The 21,072-nt window shown below is 47.8% G+C and overlaps 1 protein-coding gene across 1 annotated transcript in view; it reads right to left on the bottom strand.

The window, feature by feature from the left end:
* EIF4G3 (eukaryotic translation initiation factor 4 gamma, 3) overlaps positions 1 to 21,072 on the bottom strand; it is an 86,312-nt gene that overhangs the window by 24,552 nt on the left and 40,688 nt on the right. Inside the window, exons 11-18 of the mRNA XM_009995741.1 lie at positions 16,892 to 16,980; positions 14,395 to 14,644; positions 11,644 to 11,801; positions 10,403 to 10,528; positions 4,151 to 4,321; positions 3,017 to 3,214; positions 1,736 to 1,882; positions 973 to 1,209 (exon numbers count right to left, since the gene is read on the bottom strand). Of these exons, the coding sequence (XP_009994043.1) occupies positions 973 to 1,209; positions 1,736 to 1,882; positions 3,017 to 3,214; positions 4,151 to 4,321; positions 10,403 to 10,528; positions 11,644 to 11,801; positions 14,395 to 14,644; positions 16,892 to 16,980 (1,376 nt within the window). The remainder of the gene's footprint in view (positions 1 to 972; positions 1,210 to 1,735; positions 1,883 to 3,016; positions 3,215 to 4,150; positions 4,322 to 10,402; positions 10,529 to 11,643; positions 11,802 to 14,394; positions 14,645 to 16,891; positions 16,981 to 21,072) is intronic.

Genomic DNA, 21,072 nt, shown 5'->3' with positions numbered 1-21,072 from the left:
GTTTTCTTCCAAAAGCTCATGGAGAAACTTAGTCCCCACTTCTGGTCCTTTCAAACCTGCCTCAGTAAGACATGGGCTGTTGTGTCAACAGCCACGGGGACCCACCCTGGGGCACTGGTGGTAAAACACACTATTTTGGTCAATGCTCCACAAAAAGAGTCTGGAAAACTTGTTTCTCCATCAGAATCAGGATTGATCTGCTGTGATCCCTGCAATCCAGCAAACTGGAAGGGAACTCCCTTTCCTGAGCAGCTGAAAACCATTAAGCTCAGTTTGTTTCCAGAGCAGAGTCCCACTAATTGCTGGCAAAACCCTCAAGTGCTTTTTCATCCCCAGCCTGGTTTTTGCAGCAGCAGCAGCAGGAGATTGTCTTTGCCAGGAGCAGCTCAGCAAGCGTGTAACACTCCAGGCTGGATATACATTTGTTGGGAAGAGGGCAGGAGGATGCTGGAGCACTGCAGCTTTAAAACAGCTGCTTCATTCCAGCAGAGCTGGAGACAACAATGACACCAAATCAATGAACCCACCAAGGTTCTTGTGGGGGTTTAGGCCAGTTAATGAGGGTTTTTTTTAGATTGAACCTAAACGACACGTTAAGTGGTAGATTTGGTAGGTTATATAAAGCCCTTCAGTGGTAAAGAGACAACTCTAGATAACGTTTTAGAAACTACCAGATAAGAGGTACATTCATTGGAAAAAAAGTAAATATTGAGCATTTCTAGACTGTGTTTTTGGATGAAATATTTGGGAACAACCAACAACTGGAGAACACCTTTGAAAACAACACAGAATCTACAAGGGAGTCAGGCCAGGTCATGATGAAACATCCACAGAAGAGGGGATGATTTCCTCAGGTTGTACAGGAATTCCAGAAGGAAAAAAAACACCTCCTCAAATAAAAACACCCCAGACCCATTTTTCCATCCCTGCCCAGAAAACCTCAGCTCTGCCCCCCTCCAAGTCCTGCCCTACCTTTGCTTTCTCAAAGTCCAGGTCCTTGCCAATGGTGGTCAGCAGGCGGCAAAGGCACTCGAGGGACTCCTCGTCGTGGTTTTTCAGCAGCTTCACCACACAGTCATGCATGATGGCTTCTGTCAGCATCTTCAGTTTGAAAAGCTCACCAATGAATTTGATATTCCCAATGGATCTTCGCCGGGCTTTGTCCTTGGCCTCTTCCAGCTCATCGTGGAGCCGCGTCTTCTCCTCTGGCTGTATAAGAGAGAAACAGCTCTAAAAAAAACATGTTCACAGAGCACAAAACTCTTCAAAAGATAAAGTTTGTAGTTCCTGTTGTCCCCGTTTACCCTTTTTCTCCTAAAAAAGAACAAAAAAGAAGCTGGTACAACCTGCTAATCAAAGCAAACTTTGTTTATTGTACTTGGCTACAGCGACAGAATGAAATTCTCAACTAAAAAATTCCCCCCAAACCACAGAATCACAGAAGATTAGGGGCTGGAAGGGACCTTGAAGGATCACCTTGAAGGTCCAACCCCCTTGCTAGAGCAGGATCCCCTAGAGCAGATCCCACAGGAACACATCCAGGCGGGTTTGGAATGTCTCCAGGGATGGAGACTCCACAGCCTCCCTGGGCAGCCTGGCCCAGGGCTCTGCCACCCTCACAATAAACAAGTTTTTCCTTATGTTTACGTGGAACCTCCTAAAGTTGACTGCCAGCTTCAAAAGAGATGGGTTTCAGGAGCAGCTCTGAGAGCTTATGAGGAAAAACACCACTTACAGTGGTAGCAGCTTCAAGCTCCTTCTGCTTCTTTTCAAAGACATCATCATCAGCCTTGTCCTTCTCAAACTCCTTCTGGCAGCGATTCAACAGCAACTTGCGGAAATTCACTGTGCTCCCAGGTTTGTCTGCCATGGGCACCTTCAGCTGCAGGAGAAGGGAGAAAAACATTAGCAGGAACATGGCTAAACTCTCCAGATGTCCTATAAACCACCTACTACATTTTACTGTGCCCTCCCTATTCAGCAGCCCCAGCCTGTGAAGCTGTGACATGATTTCCAGAGGAGTTTTACATTTCATACGTCAAGTCACACTCAAAACTTGGCTGACACCTTCTCCACCCAGAGACAGATCACATTTCCATTCACAGGATCCTTTAGAAAGACACATTGCTTAAAAACACTTCATGTGCTGAAGACTGCAGAGCTGTGCTCCTTCATTGCATGGCATGAAGGATCAGGGGGAAAAGGGGTTATTTTGTTCCAAATTCACCATGTGAAAACTAACTATCTGAAGCTTGGCTGGGCACCTTGGGCTCCCCTTGGAAATGAGAAATTGAATTTTCCAGGCAGAGCAAAGTGCCCTCAGCTCCAACCACCACATGGCTCCAAGCAAAGCCCTCTGCCTGCAGGCAGGGCCAATGGGTGTAGAAGAACGAATCCATCATGTAAATGACTTTTATTTATGTAGAGCATCAATTAAACATCTTTCCATAAGAGAAGATACTAGTGATGGAAAACACTGGAGGGTTGGTGAGATCTCTTTCCCATTACTTCATACTGAGTTACTTTCTCCATTGGAAGTGGGGAAGAGCTGAAAACAGCCCAGGGTTTCAGATGGTGGTGGCCTTCCAGTACCTGAAGGGGTTGCAGGAAAGCTGGGGAGGGACTTTGGGCTTGTAGTGAGAGGAGATGAGGTGATGGATTAAAACTGGAAGAGGAGAGATTGAGGTTGGACATGAGGAGGAAATTCTTCCCTGTGTGAGGGTGGTGAGAGCCTGGCCCAGGTTGTCCAGGGAAGCTGTGGCTGCCCCATCCCTGGCAGTGTTGAAGGGCAGGTTGGATGGGGCTTGGAGCAGCCTGGGCTGCTGGGAGGTGTCCCTGCCCATGCAGGGGGGTTGGAACTGGATGATCTTCATGGTCCCTTCCAACCCAAACCAGTCTGGGATTCAGAAAATAAGACTTCACTCTGCTCTTGCCAAACTTATGTTACTGCCCATCAGTTTGTGGGGATAAGGTGCAGAACATCCATCTGTGCAGAGGAATTTCCCACGGCTCTTACCGTCACGAGACACCTGCACATGTTGGCATAGGCCACTGAGAAGCTGGGCTCATCGATGGCCTTCTCGAAGACCAGGTCAATGACTCCTTTCAGCCTCTCTTCTGTATCCACTGTCAGGTCTGTCACTTGCTTCATGAGCTGATTGAACATCTGGGGGGTCAGCTTGTTCAAGATGCTTCGGACCTTGCGGAACAGCTCCTGAATGACAGAGACATGAGGCTGAGGCACAAAGCAAACAGGTGGCTCTTGGAAATGACCTGGGATGCAGGTCAACAGAGAAGATGTCCACAGGAGCTTCCAGGAAGCTGAGTTATACACAGACCTATCTGTGCATGGTCCAGCTCCAGTCCTAACTCAGCTACCAAAGACCTGCAGGGAAGGATTTTTGGAAACACCCATGTGCAGTTTTCAAGCATGACAGAGGCACAAAGCCCTTGCAGACACCCAGCTGAAATACTCCTCTTGACATCAATTTAGCCATGAGATTTAAGTTAACAAGGAGTGGCCTCCTCCTCCCCCAACCAGAGAGCACCAACTTCCATATTTACTTTAAGGCACTTTATTTTTCCCATCCAGCACGAGATCAACAACGCTGCCATCAGCCCCAGGAACATAATTCCAGTGTCCTTCAAAACTGTCCCAACTTATCCCACAAATTCTAAATCTGACCACCAGGCAAACACCTCCACCCAGAGTGGCTGCCCCATGGAGGAGAGGAGGGGGAAGAGGATATAGAGAAACCTTCATAGATGGCACCATTGGGCTGGGCAGAACAAACTGACAGAGGTTTGCTGAGGTTCAGGGCACAAATGTCATCTAAAAGGGGATGAAAAGCAAGTTCTGTGCTGGAAGCTTGAGGTTGTTTGCTTTAGAATGGTGACAGATGTTCTAGTAAAACAATCCTGGAAGAGAGGTAGTAGGTTGTCTGGTGTTCCCTGTTTAGACTCACTATACAGGATTGGCATTTAAACTCCAGGTCAGGAATAAACACATGGAAAAAAGAATCAAAAGAAGGGAAAGCTGTGATTCAAACTAGAATTCGTTGCTCTTTTTCACTGTCTTACACAACAGCAAATTCCCACCCTCCTCCTGTTACCAGTTGCTGTGCTCAGACGCCCCTGCTGATGCTCTCACCTGGGTTTTGACGTTTTCTGGGTCCTCTGTTTGGTTTTCTCTCTTCAGACTTGGCTTCCAGGCGTTCTCTGCCTTCTTCAGGTGGACATCCTCCTTCACACAGACAGTGATGATCTTCCTGGGCTCTCTCCTCTGGCCTGGCTGAGATCTCCTCGGTCCAACATTCAACAACTACGACAAAAACATTTCTTGTTATATCCCCTTTTAAACTTGGATCTTTGATAAAACCCTCTGGGGCACACGCCAACACCCGCTGATGGCAACAGGAACAAGCAGCAACTCCTCCTAGGACTCTGAGGACTCCCTCCGATCCAACACACCAGGTCCAGGTTGGTCAGAGGGAATGTGAAAGACACCAAACACATTTTGGGCAGCTTTTCCCAAAACACACATGGGATGACCACTGCCTGCACACCCCAGTGATGCTCCGGATGCTGCCCAAGTGCTGCAGAACTCAACCCAACTGACCAAAACCTCTTGAAAGCCAGAAACTGCATCACTGACAAGGTGGCAAAGGTGGATTTAAGGATTAAGTCAATCTTTACAAGTGCACTTCCAATGTGCCATCCCAAGGGGTTAGATAATGATCAGTTCTGCCAAAATGAGGAGGTTATACTGGAAATTGCTTCCAGCAGAGCCATTTGGAGACAGGAATTCTATAAAACACAGCACATGGAGCATCAAGTGCTGCTGCCCCATGGTCAAAGTGTGGATCCTAACAGATGTGGGTCAAAGTCTTTGTAGTTTGACAGAAGAAAGGGAAACCCAGCACATTGTCTGGAACAGTATCAAGAGCTTCTGTGCAATCCTATACAACATGATGCTCCTCCTGGTCAAGTCAGGTATTAGAACTGCCCAAACTGGGGAGTTTTAAATTGGTTCTACAAGCAAGAGAGCACAAGATGCCCCCAAACACCCTCTTTATCATCTGGGAGCTTGTTGATTACAGACTAAAAGTGTCAAGTGTTGTTGGGAGGTTATTCCTCCCCTGCGCTCTTTCATATTTCTGAACTCATTATCAGAAATGCCCAACTTCAAAATACAAATTACTGCAGAACTAAACTTCTTTATCAAACCCTGCTACTTTGCACAAAGGTGATTAATCTCCTCACTGGGCAGTAGGCAACCTCCCCCTGCAAGGTGGGCCATGGGAAATGGTTTTTTATTCAAGAGAGGGATGCAGTGAGCACCAGAGAGGCAAACCAACCTCAGGGATTCCAACAGCTTCACCAAGTACACGGGGAGAAGCTCTTGGCTGGTGCCTCTCCTGTCATATGTCAGCCCCAAACCCACCTTTGCACAATTAAAAAAGAGAACCCTCCTTAAAGGCAGGAATTGTGTCTGTGATGTTAACCACTTGGATTTGATGATGTAAATATGTGTCAAGGATGAAGGCAAACACATCATCACCCAGTGCTGGAGTTCCTGTCTGGGCTTTGTTCTGTGATAACAGCAATGGAATAAGATGTTGTCAAAAGACCAAGACCTCGGGCTGTGCTGTGCTCTGCAGGCCGAGGCGACGTGCAAGAAGGCTACGTGGTGCAGGGTGTTCATGTCCTGTCCCACCACCTCTGAAGACCCGTGTTCAGACCCTGCTGGCACATCAGACACAACCCACCAGGCTCCTGCAGACCTTGTTGGGCGCACACCGAGACTGGAAAGCAACGGCCAAGCTGACTGCTCCCAGGAAACCAACAGAACAGGGGGAACGGGGAGCCCTGATGGTGCTTTTATGTGTCAGACACTGTCCTGGAACAGCTGCCAGCTCCTCCCCACAACCCCTCTCTGCTCCCACCCAGAGACTGTGATCGGCACCGGTACGACGCAGCAGCATCTGCTTTGCAGCCCTGCCCTGAGACACCAGCCCTGCCTTGTGCAATTTCAAGCAGTTTTGCTGCCCAGGTTCTAACCACACTGCAATCGCACAGCTTTGGAGAGAAGAAATTTCCCTCTAGCTGAAAAACCAGACAACAAAGCAACACAAAACTAACCAGTTTCAGCCAAGCATGTTAGACCTCACCCCACACCTCCCTGCCCACAACCCTTGGCAACCAGAGCCAGTGTGCCCTGAGAATAACAGAACCATGGAATGGTTTGAGTTGGAAGGGACCTTAAAAGATCATCCAGTTCCAACCCCCCTGCATGGGCAGGGACACCTCCCACCAGCCCAGGTTGCTCCAAGCCCCATCCAACCTGCCCTTCAACACTGCCAGGGATGGGGCAGCCACAGCTTCCCTGGGCAACCTGGGCCAGGCTCTCACCACCCTCACAGCAAAGAATTTCCTCCTCATGTCCAACCTCAATCTCCCCTCTTTCAGCTTGAAACTATTCCCTTTCATCCCATCCCTCCCTGCCCTTGTCCCAAGTCCCTCCCCAGCTTTCCTGGAGCCTCTTCAGGCACTGGAAGGTGCTCTAAGGTCTCCCTGGAGCCTTCTCTTCTCCAGGCTGAACACCCCAACTCTCCCAGCCTGTCTCCAGAGCAGAGCTGCTCCAGCCCTTGGATCATCTCTGTGGCCTCCTCTGGACTCACTCAAACAGCTCCAGGTCCTTCTTATGCTGGGGGCTCCAGAACTGGACACAGTGCTCCAGGTGGGGTCTCAGCAGAGCAGAGGGGACAATCCCCTCCCTGGCCCTGCTGGTCACTCTGCTGGTCACAAAGTCCAGGACACAGTTGGTTTCTGAGCTCCAGTGCACGGTAACAGCTCCTGTTGAGCTTCTCATCACCCAACTCCCCCAAGGTCCTTCTCCTCAGAGCTCTTATTGATGTAAATCAAAACATTTGGGCTTATTTCCCAGGAACAGGGGCAAAGCTGACAAGAGATGACCTGTGACAACCCATCACTCCTGCACAGAGGCAGCTCTGAAGGACCTTCCAACCACAGCCAGGCTGGGACGCACCAGCACGCACGGGGCTCCTGCGGGGACGGGTCCAGGCAACACCCTTTGTGTTTTACTTTAAGATCTTAAAATTTTTAACACTTTAAGACTGTATTTTCTTTTAATTATCTGCAAATACACTTGGTTCAAACTCTTTGATTTGGTTTGAAAGCAGAGAACAGAAGCCTCCTTTGAACGCCTAATAAAATAATACTCAAATTTAACTTTTAACAGAAAAAATCTGGGGGTTTTTTGGTTCCAAATTTACAAAGTGGGAAGTTAAAGAGGTGCTTGAGCTCAGCCAGGCCCCCCCTCTTTGTAACCCAGTCCAAGGAAAGGAGAACAGCTCTGCAGCTCCTGCAGTTACAGCACTACAACCTGCACTGAAACTCTGTTTTCCACCAAAAGCACAGAGAAGTGCTGAGCAGATGTTACTGCATCAACCTGAATTACCTGTTGTCTGGATGAAGAGAGGAGAAAAAAGCAAAGCAGAAGGAAACAGGGACAAGACTCCCCCAAGGAGCCAAAGCACCACAACACAACCTGGGGCTCTCCTTCCCAGTCTGCTCTTGGGACAGGGGTCACAGTCATGCTTTAAAAATCACCTGAGGACCTAAAGAGCTGCTCCTCCCTCAAACAACAGGCTTCAAATGCAGAAGGTGAAACTGAGCTTAGATGCCAGGAGTAACTCTGCCTTCAAGGAAGCACGAGAAACAGAGTCAGAGGCAGGGGTTGGAAGGGACCTCTGTAGATCATCTAGTCCAGCCCCCTGCCAAAGCAGGATCTCCTAGAGCAGATCCCACAGGAACAGGTCCAGGGGGGATTGGAATGTCTCCAGGGATGGAGACTTCACAACCTCCCTGGGCAGCCTGTCCCAGGGCTCTTGTTACCCTCACAGTAAACAAGTTCTTCCTTATGTTCAACTTGACCCTCCTGTGCTCCACTTTTTGCCCACTGTCCCTTGTCCTGTCACTGGACACCCCTGAGCAGAGTCTGGACCCATCCTCTTGTAGACATTGATCAGCACTGATCAGATCCCCCCTCAGGCTCCTCCTCTCCAGCTGAACAGCCCCAGCTCTCCCAGCCTTTCCTCACAGGCAGATGCTCCAGCCCCCTCAGCATCTCAGTGCCCTGTGCTTGGCTCTCTCCAGTAGCTCCTTGTCCTTCATGAACTGGGGAGCCCAGACCTACACCCAGTGCTCTGGGTGAGGCCTCACCAATTGAGGTGACTCCAGTTTCCATTGCCTCTTAGGAAGGATAAAGGCAGGTCTGCACCTGTGGACCAGTCCTCTCCAACCCTAGCTCCCTGTGTTTGCAGGTTGTTACCTGCTGTGCTCCTCTAACTTCTTGTCTACACCAAACCCCCTCCACCAGCTGCACTCAGCTCCTCTGTGGTTCCACCCCTGGCGGCGCCTGACGTGACATTTGTTAGTTCTAAGAACACTCGTACAAGACGTTGAAGCAAAAAAAAAGAAGGAAATCAAGACAAAAGCCAAGGAAGCAAAACAAAAGCTTCTCGATGTGCCGGAAGCCGGTTAGCGCCGAGCTGCTGGTGTTACTGGGAGGGCAAGGAAGAGGCAGTGGGGTTTGATGGTTCATGGGCATGGCCTGTGCAGAGGTGGGATGACCGAGTGGACGCAGCGCACACGCAGGTTCGCTTGCCATGCTGAACGAGAAGAGAACGACTGGTTTTTGCTCGGGGCCGAGAACCTTCTCCTCCTGTCAGCTCTGAGGCCAGCTCGGTAAACAACGTCACCTCCCGACCCTCCTGAAGGAAAACCCAAAGCCAGGCTCTGCTCTGGACAGGCGCAAATGTAAGATGCATGTTATGTGCTGAATGCTCCAAATGAACGGGGTAAGCAGGACTTACCTTTTCTCCCCCTTTCCACAGGTCTGCAAAGTGCAGACCCCTCGCAGATCCCGCTCAGGCCAACGTCCCAGCATGCCCTCAGCTGGTGATGTCCCACCCACCACTGAAGACTGCCTAGAGGGGTACAATGCAAGTCTGGTTTCGTTTTGGTTTTTTTTTTTTAAACAAGGTTGCACCTTTTTGTAAAGTTTTCTGCCAGGCTTTCTTTATCAAACAGTGGGTGTTCGGGGAAAAAGACAACTCTACAAAAAGGTGCAAAGAGTGGGGGGGAGAGGGGGGGATTTGGCTTACCCCTGTTGGCAGGTTCCTCAATGGTGGGTGAGGCGAGACCAAGAGAGGGCATGCTGGGGAACCGCACCGAGCCAGGGAAGGCAATCCAGGGTTGCTCTGCACTTTGCAGGCCTGTGGGAAGAGAAAGAGTGACAGGGACGTTACCAAGGTGCCGAGAGGCTGGGGACATTCAGCGCATGAGAGGAGGAGAGAAGGCGCCGGGTACAACCTGCAAGTCCTAACCACGGCAAGCGACGCGGACCTCAAACAGCATCGAGGTTTTTGGTGCTCCAAGAGAAACCACGACAACGAAGCTACTCCAAGACATGGACAAGCACCCCAGAGCTGAGGCACTGGCCACCAGACTGCTCTCAAACAAGAAATACCACATCAACTCAACATCGATGAGCTCCAAGCCTCCTGAAAATCCACACACTTGGAAGTCAAGGTTATTAAGTGAAGTCTTCTGAGACTGGTGATTTTGAAAGAGAAATGACGGTTGTTTCATTAGATGTATCTGTGTAGATACATTGGATGTACTGTGAGAGACAGATGAGAAGTCCATGACTGTGCCCAACGGAGGCAGATCCATCCTCCAGCTGGGGCTGACTGGGCAGCACTGTGCTGGGGGGGCACTCACACCCCAAGAACAAGGGGTGGCCAAGGCAAGAAGAAAAAACTCAGAGAGAGACTTCAGAGTTTGGGCAAAGCCAGACACAGCAAGAAGAGGAGATGAAAGGAAAGCAGAAGAAAAGGCAGGAAAACCAAGAATGAAGTGACTGAAGCAAAGCAACACATGGAAGCACAAGAGAAAGCTGGAACACAGAGCTGTATAGATCCTTTTTTTTGGGTTAGTAAAATCTCCTTGCTCTCCTGGCATGTTTTTTAACCCAGAGTCCTACCAAGACACACACTGGCCAGGCTGCTCTCCCCGAAGTGTGCGCTGGCACACGGGTGGCTGCCAGGCCCTCAGTGTGGAAACATCTTTCCACACCTCTTGCACAAGAAGGACATTAAATCCATTTCACACTAATACAGACCAGTTAAAAACATCCACAAGTTTTTTCTAAATTGCCTACATTTTGACAGCCAAGTAAAAAAAATATCAAATCACCCTGCCATTCATCCTGACAAAACCAGAACCACAGGAGCATCGGAAAAGGCCCAAAAGTGTGAGGATGGACTCCATCGGTGTTAAGGCCAGTTTTTAAATTAGCAAGTTGGGGTAAACTCACACTTCCAGGTACGTTTCTTCCACCAGGGGTTTGCCTCCCAAAATCAGCAAAGGCTGGTGTGAAGTCTGGTCCTCGAGGCAGTATCCGAGGGTCCAGAGTTCTCAGGGGCAATTTCGGCTGATTGACCTGCATGGTGGAGCAGAATAAACAGGATCTGTTCAGCAGTGCTGCAGCTACCAAAGCTCATGCAAATCTACAGACAACCCCTGCTAAACCCTACCAGTCATATTTGATGTCCAAATTAATGCTTTTAACAAACTGTGCAAGTTTTATGCATCCACACTTAGCTTAAAATACTCCTTTAATATAAAATACGTCTTTTGCAGGTGACTATCGAGGAAGGAGTTCAGAAACATTTCAAGGCTGAGCATGACCTATGGAGGATGGTGACAAGGGCCTGTCTTCTGCAAATTGAATGTGATTGGCTTGGTTCAGGATCACAAAACTTCCCTCAAACAAATGTGTTTTGTGTTAACTAGACAGAGAGCTGGGCAAGCAAAGAAAGCTCAACAGCAGAGAGAGCTGAGGAGCAACCACGGAAAACTAGTAGGTGGATGAACTCATTTTGGGAACAAAGCTGGTGTTTTACAACTTGTCTGGGTAGGAAATTCAGAATGGAAATGCTTCTGCACATGATCATCCCCTACATCCTGATCTCTTAAGAGTGAGTCTGTGGTGGTTACATGAAAATCAATGAGCTGCGTTGTTCTAACCAAGAATGGTCTTGGTGACACCACTTAGGAAACAACAAAGATTCCAATGAGGCCAAACGTGGAGCAGAGAAAATCACATCAGTGGTGAGGCCAGAGAGGAATCACCCAACTTCTTGAGAGTGAGGGTTTCAAAGATCTTTTATCAGGTCAGCTCATGAACAGTAACACAACTGTTTCAGACCCAAAAAAAAGAGTTTGCCCAAAAGCTTCCCTGCACTTCCTAACCACAGAACAAAAGACACTGTCTTCCTGCTCAGTCTTGCTTTGCTTATATCCATTCTCTTCATGGATATATAATTTTAAATTTTAATAACAACCCAGCAGAACTTAATCCAGAGAGAGACCATTAAAAACCCTTCAGTTTTTAAATAACCTGTGTACATTCATTGGGCATCAACAACCTCCATATGAAGCATTTTGCCATGACAGCAGCCAAATGTTTCCCCTTCCCAAAAGGACTGCACTGAAATGGTCAAGGAATGAAGCATTAGGGATCTTTATTAATATTAAAAAACCCATGGCACTCACCTGTTTTATTGGCTCTCCTCTCACCTTGTCGAGCACCACATCACTAATGGCAGGCAGCCCCTCTGGCTTCTGGATACAGGCAGGCATGAACTGGAAATCCAGGAGGAATTCCCGGTCATACTGCTTCTTCCCCTCTGGATCCAGGGGCTTCCACTGCTCTATAAGGAGAGAAGGTGCCTGAGATTCACAGAGAACAAAGCCCTCTGCTCTCCGAGATGCATTTCAGGTAAATCCAAAGGGAAGAGATTGCTGCTTGTTTGGGAAATGTTACTTTATTTTGATTGTGAAGGCAGCGAGGAGAGGGATACACCTCCCAGCCCAGGAACATCAACAAAGGGGAACTTAAGAGCCAACTCCAGCTGCTGCCACACATGGAACTAATCACCAATCCTGCTTTTATCCCACATTTTAACTCTGACTTGAGATGACTCTGTCATCTCATTTTAACTCTGACTTCCACACTCTGGTGTGACATGATGGAATGGGAATGATTCCCAGTTTCTGGGTGAAAACATAGCAGTTAAAGCACTGTTTTTTTGTAAAAGGGAATGAGAAATGCTGAGGAGAGCACCACGCAGGACAAAAAGATTCTTTGAAAATGTTAAAGCATGAAGCGTTAAACAACCACACTGGAGAGAACAGTGGGAACTGAAAGAAAACATAGGACCACAGGCCAGGCTCTCAGAATTACAACTCTTCACCTGTTTTTTGAGGGTTTTCTGGGCAGGAGAACTGCAGAGCAGAGGATCTTGCCTGATGCAAATCAAAATACAAACCTACTGCCTCTTCAGGCCAGGGAAAATCACCCTCCAGTGGCTGAGAGACAGAATTTTGTTTTGCTGGCCACACAGTTTGTCTGAAGTCAGAAATGAAATCAGGGGTTTGCTCAGCAGGCAGGGGGACTAGTCAGGCCCCTAAGTGGGGGGGGGGACACACATTTTGATGTGAAGGAAAATATCTGTATGAGATGCCACCTTTGCTTTCCACTGGTGCCAAAATTTATCCAGCAGCTCAGTTTGCTGTTAAGGTTTTTTATTATTTCCTTATTTTAGTCTCTGATCTTTTAGGTCTCTGGGATCTCACCATCCTCATCCCTGCAGAGGCTACAAGCAGGAATTTAATTTAACTGATGGATTCTAATAACCGGGAATGAAAAGACACAAAAGTAATTACAATTTTTAGCAATTTGTGTAGTTTTATTTCTACAGAGCTTCAGGATAAAAGGGTGCAGAAAATGGTTTGGCTGGCTAGCTGTGTCCCAGCCAGAATTCCCAGCCAGCAGCCTAGCCACTGTGCCACAACATGCTCCATTGATCATGAAAACATACCAACAGCAACCATAACCAGTTTCAATGTTCAGTTTCCTTCTCCTGGGAGGAGCTGAACCAGCTGTTTTAACATGAAAAGCAGCCGAGCAGCATCACAGGCAGCCTCTGCATCCCCAGCGAGGGGAGATGGCTCCTGCAGCCACCCAAAAAGGCAAAAATCCCCCTTTTTAGACAGAGCAGAGTTGAAATTGAAGATTTTTGCCCCAAGTGGCCAGGTCCACTTTGCAGCAGACAAGTCCTCTGTGTGCTGCTTTTGAAGGGATCAATCCAACCCCTCCAGCTGAGCGGAAGCACATCCAGCCCAACCGCGATCGTTCTGACTGCATCGAGTGTTTCGGAGAGACAGCTGATGAATTATGGATTAACTTCACCATGTGCTTAACTAATGAACTGGGAAGCTCTCCTCAGTGTGTGGGAGACTATCAAGAGGCCTCTACATTTCTCCTAATGATACGATACCACCAAATTAATAAAAGAAAGGCAACTCAGGTCTTTGTCAGAACAAAGCGGCGCTGAATTAACAACCACAAGGTAATCACTTAATGGTGCTGCTCCTTCCCCATACCTTGTCCAGGCTCTCATGGTCCTTCCTTATTTTGTTTTATATTCTTTAATCTCTGAGCTCTTAAGAAAATTACTAATTTATCTGGCGGGATCTTCACCTGAGTAAGAAATGGCTTAAAATTTGTAGCAACTGAGAAGTAAGTCGGTCTCAAGGTCTCTCAGTTAATAGAGGTTCAGGTCTACACATTAAATATCTTCATATTTAACAAAACATCCCTTAGGTGGCCAACATCCAGTACTAAACAGCAACAAAAGGACTGAATCCTGTGAGCACACACTGAAATTATTTAATCAAAAGACCTGCAGGCTCACAGTTAAATGGCAAAGCCTGGACTGAAAACCATGTGCTTTTTCTCTTTTTCTTTCTCTTCTAGATATCTGAAGATCTGTGCAACTGTTCAGCCAGGAAATTAAACCTACATAAACACATACACTCAGTTTTTGTACCCAGTCAGAACCTTCAAATCCCTTCTTTAACAAGTACATCCACTTAGATGGAATTTCTTGGATCATTCTCAGCTGTTGATCGCACGGGAACCAATTCGCTGCCATTTCCACTCTGCTACAGCCAACACCCACACGTGCAATAAATTCAAGGTATGGGGGATTTTCTCTTTTCTTCATTCCCACCAGCAAGAGAAAACAACTTTCCTGTTGCGCTTCCCCTAAGACTGTCTCAGAGCCTGTTGGTTGATGGATCCCAGTGGAGCTGGACACAGTGAAATGCTGTACCAGCCCTTCTGGCTCCTTCCAGCCCCACTGGAAACATCTTTCACTTTGTGGGGAGGGTGTGAGCAGCCCTTTAAGGAGGGAGGAGACAGAAAACCAAGCAAGCATGGGAGAGTGAAACAGGATTTACCTGGTTTGTACTGGCAGGCTGGCCCTTCACTGGAGCTCTCTGTGCAGCCCGAGTTCCCCTCAGTTCCTTCTCCCTCCGAGACGCTTTCAGCCCCGTTCCGCACCGGTTCTGCTTCCTGCTCCCCATTCTCTTCCACAGGTTTCACTTTTTTAAGCTCCAAGGGGTCTCTCTCCAGTTGCAACCCCTGGCTCATTTTCTCCTGCTCAGATTCAAGTACTTTGTCACCTGAAAGTTCCTCTTCTACTTCAGGCTGAAGCACAGATGGGGACAGAGGTGACGTTAAAAACACTCCACCAAAATTCAAACCACAAAATGGTTCTTCACTTATTCATCCAGCATTTCTGCTTGGACCAAGAATATACATATATATATGCATCTTAAACAGCAACAGGGAGAGCTGGAACAACACACAGAGCAACTGGTTGCTGTACTGGTTCCTTCCTGGAGACAACCCCTGACAATGAACAGTGCACTGGAAAGACCTTGTGCTGCCTGTGAAATCCCCAGGAGCTACTGGGATGGGATGAACAGTTAAGCCCCCTGGCACAACAGCCATGAGCAATCCCAGCCTGGAAAAACAACTTCCCTTTTCCCCTCTCCTGAAGCTCACCAGCTGCTTTTAAGGGAATGCTGCTCTTATTTATGGGGGATCCTTCCTTTAGATGTAGGCTGCTACCTGGAGCAGATCCCAATCCAGAAGGTAATGTGACAAACAGCCACAGCTTCAGCATCCCGGTTTCAGGGACAAACCAGGAATGGTAGCCCTGGCTGTTGGTTTTAGAGCTCTCCAAGGAGAGCTCATGTTCTCCATGCAGACAGAGGAGGTGGTAGGAACGTGCTTCTCCTGGGAGAAACCCCATCCCAGGTAAGCATTAAACAAAGGGAAAGCTCCATTGTGGATGTGTCAGAAGAGCCTCTTGATCCTTTTGCCTCCCCACCTGAGGGAACCTCCCCCTAAAATGTGTTGTTCAGATTTTTCAAGGGAATACTCTGCAAAACGAGCACTGGTGAAAATGCCAAGTCATCCAGGAGACAAGACTCCTCCCACCAATGATGAAGAAAGCACAGAGTGCAAACTGGCTGCTGCAGCCCCACAACATCCTTCTCTCTCTGGCTTGGAAACAAGCACAGGGATGCTTTTCATTTCCTTGGATTGTCCAACCATCACTTTCAGCACAGACCAGCTGGTGGCACTTGGCACCCTGCACATGTTTTAAGCATCTACTCCCCCAAAGAGAGGGGAGAGCACCTCTACACCATTTGCAAAATGGAAATGAGCTGTTCTGCTGCTTCAGTGGAGGAACCACAAGCACTGGCCTACACCAAGGTGAAGCTCTGTCCTCTGGACTGGAGACTGACCCTGCAACACCAGCTTTTGGAGAGGAGAGGTTCAACCATGTTTGTGGGAAGGGAAAGTTGGGGAGGGAATCACAGACAAATCATAACTGAGGAAAAACTGGGAGTGAAGCAGCACTGCTGCTCTGCCTCACATTTGGGCAACAGCAAGTTTTATATAAGCACAGGACAGGCTGAATTATTACATTTTTACTCTCTTAGTCCATTTCTGATTTCTAACCCAAATTTCACCCAGGATATTAAACAGAGATTCCTCCTGCAATATCCCTACCAGAACAGCAGTAAGGGAGGGCTTGATTACTCATCTCATTACTGTAGAGGTGATTTTGCCTGAGAACTTCAAGGTTTTTCTTCCCCAGTTTCTCCTTCAGGTGGTCGCCAGGAAAACTAACCTTGGGCTGTGACATATATACTATGACATCCCTGGGCAGCAGAACCTGCCAAATGTCACCACAGCAGCCAGGGACCCAACGGGGGATTCAAACCCACTTTTATAGAATCATAGAATGGTTTGGGTTGGAAAGGACCTTAAAGACCATCTAGATCCAACCTCCCTGCATGGGCAGGGACACCTCCCACCAGCCCAGGTTGCTCAGAGCTCCTTCACTGGAATCATGGAATCACAGAATGTGTGAGGTTGGAAGGAACCCTGAAAGGTCAGCCAGCCCAACCCCCCTGCAGTGAGCAGGAGTATCTCAACTTGATCAGGTTGTTGAGAGCCCCGTCAAACCTGACCTTGAAAGTATCCAGGGATGGGACCTCCACCACCTGTCTAGACAACCTGTTCCAGTGCCTCACCACTCTCACAGTGAAGAATTTCTTCCTAATGTCCAACCTAAATCTCCCCTGTCCCAGTTTCAGACCATTGCTCCTATCACCACACGCCCTTGCAGTGCAGGAAGGACAGCAGCTCCATGTTCTTGAACATTGGGAGCCATTAAATTAGACAAAAAGGAAGAAAACTGAAGAAATCCCACTAAAATGCTGGCAAATATCACAGCTTCACACTCCACCTCCCCCCAAAAAAAGTCTGCCCTGGACCTTTGTGAGAAAACCAGGAACCAAGGTGTCCAGAACTCAGTTTAGAGACCTCAATGTCATCATTAAATTTGAATTAATGAAAAGTGTGGCTCCTTCTTACCTCTGTTTCTGCCTCTGTCACGTCCTCAGTGGCTTGGGTCTGGTCTTTTGGTTTCTTCCACGTCTTTGGTGCAGTTACAGTTGTTTGGGCTGCAATATAAGTTACATCCATTACAACACTCAATTATATGGAAGGAATTTGGCCCTGGGTGATGTGCTTCCCTCTGCTCCACACACAGGGAAATGAAGCAGTCACAGCCCAGCAAAGGATCCAGCTTGATAGAACCACTTTTTGTTTCAATGAGGTAATAGTGACATTAAGACACAATCATTGTTCTACAAGTTGCTGGTTCAAGCTCAAAATGGCCCTTGTGAGAGCCAAGAGTTTGTTACCTGCACCATAAGGATCACACAGAGCAGAAGAAAACCTTCAGACACTGAATTTGTGTGAAAAATCAAGTATTGGCTGGGAGTGAAGGTTGTTCCCCACATATTCTTCTCAAGAAATATTCTAAGAATTAACCATCATCTGGACTGTAACCACAACCAGGCCAAAAATTCCAGCACTTCATCCAAAAGGACAACTCCTTCCATCTCACACTGGTGGCTCTCCTGATGGATATTTCCATTTCAAAGCAGGTGAACAACTCCCCCAGTCACTGATTTCCCTGGCCAACCCCTTCAAAGAAAACACCAGATAATATTCCTAACATCAGCAGTGATTTACTCCCAACAGTTTTCCCCCTCCGAAGGGTAAAAGAAACCACACCACATATTAAGGAGATGAACCCCATTAATCCAATATGCTGCTTAATTTGATGGAAGTGCTACCAGCTTCAAACCTGACACTTGGCACACATGGACATTTAACACAGAGCAGAAACAGAAATCAGTTCCTGACTGAAGTTTACTACAAACAGATTTTTCAGCTTGAGCCTTTGGTTTCCAGCAGATACTGTGGAAAAACACAGTGTGCACTTCTTTTATCACCATTAAGTATGATTTTGGAAGCTCTTCAGCTATGGATGGACCAAAGAAGAGCTAATAAAGGCCTATTTTGGTCTAAGGGCAAAGAGTAAACTGAATTTGTTACATTCCCAAAAGCTCTGTAGGAGCCTCAGCAGCTTCTCAATAGTGTTTCCCTGCTTGGAAGGTGTCCATGGATTGCAGGAGCACTGAGGGCTGTGGAACCAGGATGCTGGTCCCAACCCATGGCTGAGAAAATCATGGAATGGTTTGGGTTGGAAGGGACCTTAAAGATCATCTAGATCCAACCCCCTGCATGGGCAGGGACACCTCCCACCAGCCCAGGCTGCTCCAAGCCCCATCCAACCTGCCCTTCAACACTGCCAGGGATGGGGCAGCCACAGCTTCCCTGGGCAACCTGGGCCAGGCTTTCACCACCCTCACAGCGAAGAATTTCCCCCTAATGTCCAACCTAAATCTCCCAGATTCCGGTTTTAATCCATCCCCCCTTGTCCTCTCCCTCCTTGCCCTTGTCCCAAGTCCCTCCCCAGCTTTCCTGGAGCCCCTTCAGGCACTGGAAGGTGTTCTAAGTTCTCCCTGGAGCCTTCTCCTCTCCAAGCTGAAGGGTTTCATCTTCATGCTCGATGCCACAGAAGCAAAAGTTAATAATAATAATTTTAAAAGTCTAATTCAAATACTCAAACATCATCTGGTTGTTCACAGGACTGATGGTTCCTGGAGGAGCTGGAAATATCACTTGGGTGTCTCCAACACTGAGTACCCCATCCACCACAGCACCCTATGGAGACACTTCCAGCATGAAGAGCAGCAGGAACCTGGAATGTCTCAGGGCTCAAAGGAGAGCAGAGAAACGGCCAAGAAGGCCCAGATTGCAAAATGGCTTTGCCTTATGCAACCCAGGATCAGCTTTTACTGCTGCTGACAGAGCTTGGCTGCAACCTCCCAAGCTCAGCTGAGTGATTCTTAACACTTTGGGGTGAAATCAGGGTTGGGTGAGGACCAGGTCTCCAGACAGGTGGCGATTTTTGTGCTTTGGCAAAGCATGGACCTAAGTGTGGCTCCAAAGTTCCTTCCACCACAAAGTCTGCTAAAATGTAGTGAAAATCTAGTTGTTTTCAAAAGTCAATTTGCTCTTTTATGGCACAGAGTCATGGAATCCCAGACTGGTTTGGGTTGGAAGGGACCTTAAAGACCATCTAGATCCAACCCCCCTGCCTGGGCAGGGACACCTCCCACCAGCCCAGGTTGCTCAGAGCCCCCTAATGTTTCAGTTTAAACACAGAGAAATAATCTCAGGGTCATGGTTGGCAAAGGTTTGGGGTGTTTCCTTCCTCAACTGTCACAATGTTACAGGATTTCACCATTATTGCTGCTCAGTGACACATTTTACCCCCTTTTTTGACAGAAGGCACCTAACAGAAGGATGTCATCCCACCCAGTCTCCCAAATGTGTCCTCCAGCCTTTGCCTTGATTTTATCAAGCAGATCATCTTCCTACTTTAAGGTTTCCCTGCATGAGGATGCTTGGCTGGACACTTGCTTTCCATCCCAAGACCCAGCAGCAGCCTTTTTCAGCCCCCTGGTTTTGCTGCCTGAAGCTTCTTACCAACACCCAAGTGCTTCAGAGCTGGCTGGGCTATGATGGTGACACCTCCAAAGACCTTGCTCAATTTTTCTCTTCTGAAAATAGCAGACAGTAAATTTTTAAAATTTTTTTTTTTTTTGGTTCTCAGCAAGGGAGGTCTCCAGGCACTTCTGTTCTGTTTTCCTGTTCACCCAAATTATGCATTTTGCATGCACACCAATAACTGAATTTGTTCTCAAATGGAGGGTCACCTGCTCTAGGGACCCTGCTCTGGCAGGGGGTTGGACTAGAGGATCTCCAGAGGTCCCATCCAACCCCCACCCACTCTGGGATTCTGTGAACCATTCCTGCCTGCACTCACACATTTCCAGAGCTTGTTTTCAGACACTTTGACATGTTGGGTAGCAGGTTCTTTTGTTGGAGGAGGGTCACCAGCAGACCCTGTGTCCTGCTGCCTAACCAAGACTGAGAGCTCGTCGTTGGTCACCCAGTGATAACAGGAGTGACAATATCAATCCATGGAAGAAGTTGCATCTCATCTTTACACCCTTGCTAAGTATTTCTGACTCTACTCTTTTCATTCTTTAAGATATTCTTCTTTTCTTTCACCATTTCAATCCCAAGTGCAATTCCATCACAAAGCTCAACTGAATGAAATCCTGTAGACTGGGAAGAGCAACAAAATCCTCCTTTCCAGGCTATCCTGGACATCATTACTGGTGGTACCATCACTGCTGGAGCAATCTGCTCAGCAGACCCATTTATTTCTCCAGCTCCATCACGTTCTTCAGTGGAACATCTTTCTGCAGGAGACACCCACCCCACCGAGGCTGCAGCCCATCCAGTGAGACACAGAAGGCAGACTCCTCTCTGATGTGGGGCCCAACTGCTAAGCATAAATTAATACCAGCTCTTATACTTTTAGTGTTTTTTTTAGCCAAAGTACCATTAAAAACCAAAGCACAGTCTCACCACTGCCTTACAGCTCAGGGGAGAGAAAATCTATTCCAGTTGGCTATGGCAGCAAACCAAGAATGAGGCGATACCTGATTTATGGCTCCTGCTCTCCAGCTTTGGGTGCTGGAGATATTTCTCCAAGATATTTCCAATTAGGGCCCCAAGTTGCTTGTTACAGACTCCACAGCTATGAAACCCAGGGCCTCACAGCCACTTGGGCTACTTTATATTGAAATAGGTCTCATAAATTAGTTCTGCAAGAAACAGCCCTTTGAATTCTATGTGCATTAAGTTCTTTTGGCTCCCTGTGTTCCTAGGAGTCCTGCCTGGGACACACATCAATCTCTTATTTTCCTCTTTGCTCCTTGGAAGAGCCATGACAGACAGATGACATCAAAGCCCTGCATTCAGAGCATGTCCTAAAGGCTACAAGTCTCTGGTAGCAGCTTTCTCTTTAGAAATTCTACTCCACCACCAACATTTGTCCTCTTTTGTTCCCCGAGCAGGGCTGGTCCCTCACCACAGCCAGCAAAGCTACTAGAGAAAAACTACAACTTAATGACAGCAACTGGGTGTTGGTGGTGACTTTTAGCAATGTTTTTCACAGAATCACAGACAGGTTTGGGTTAGAAGGGACCTTAAAGATCATCCAGTTCCAACTCCCCTGCATGGGCAGGGACACTTCCCACCAGCCCAGGCTGCTCCAAGCCCCA

This window comes from Chaetura pelagica, unplaced genomic scaffold (genome assembly GCF_000747805.2).
Source record: "Chaetura pelagica isolate M959 unplaced genomic scaffold, ChaPel_1.0 scaffold234, whole genome shotgun sequence".
Taxonomy (NCBI): domain Eukaryota; kingdom Metazoa; phylum Chordata; class Aves; order Apodiformes; family Apodidae; genus Chaetura; species Chaetura pelagica.
This window is presented reverse-complemented; position numbering and strand designations above follow the sequence as displayed.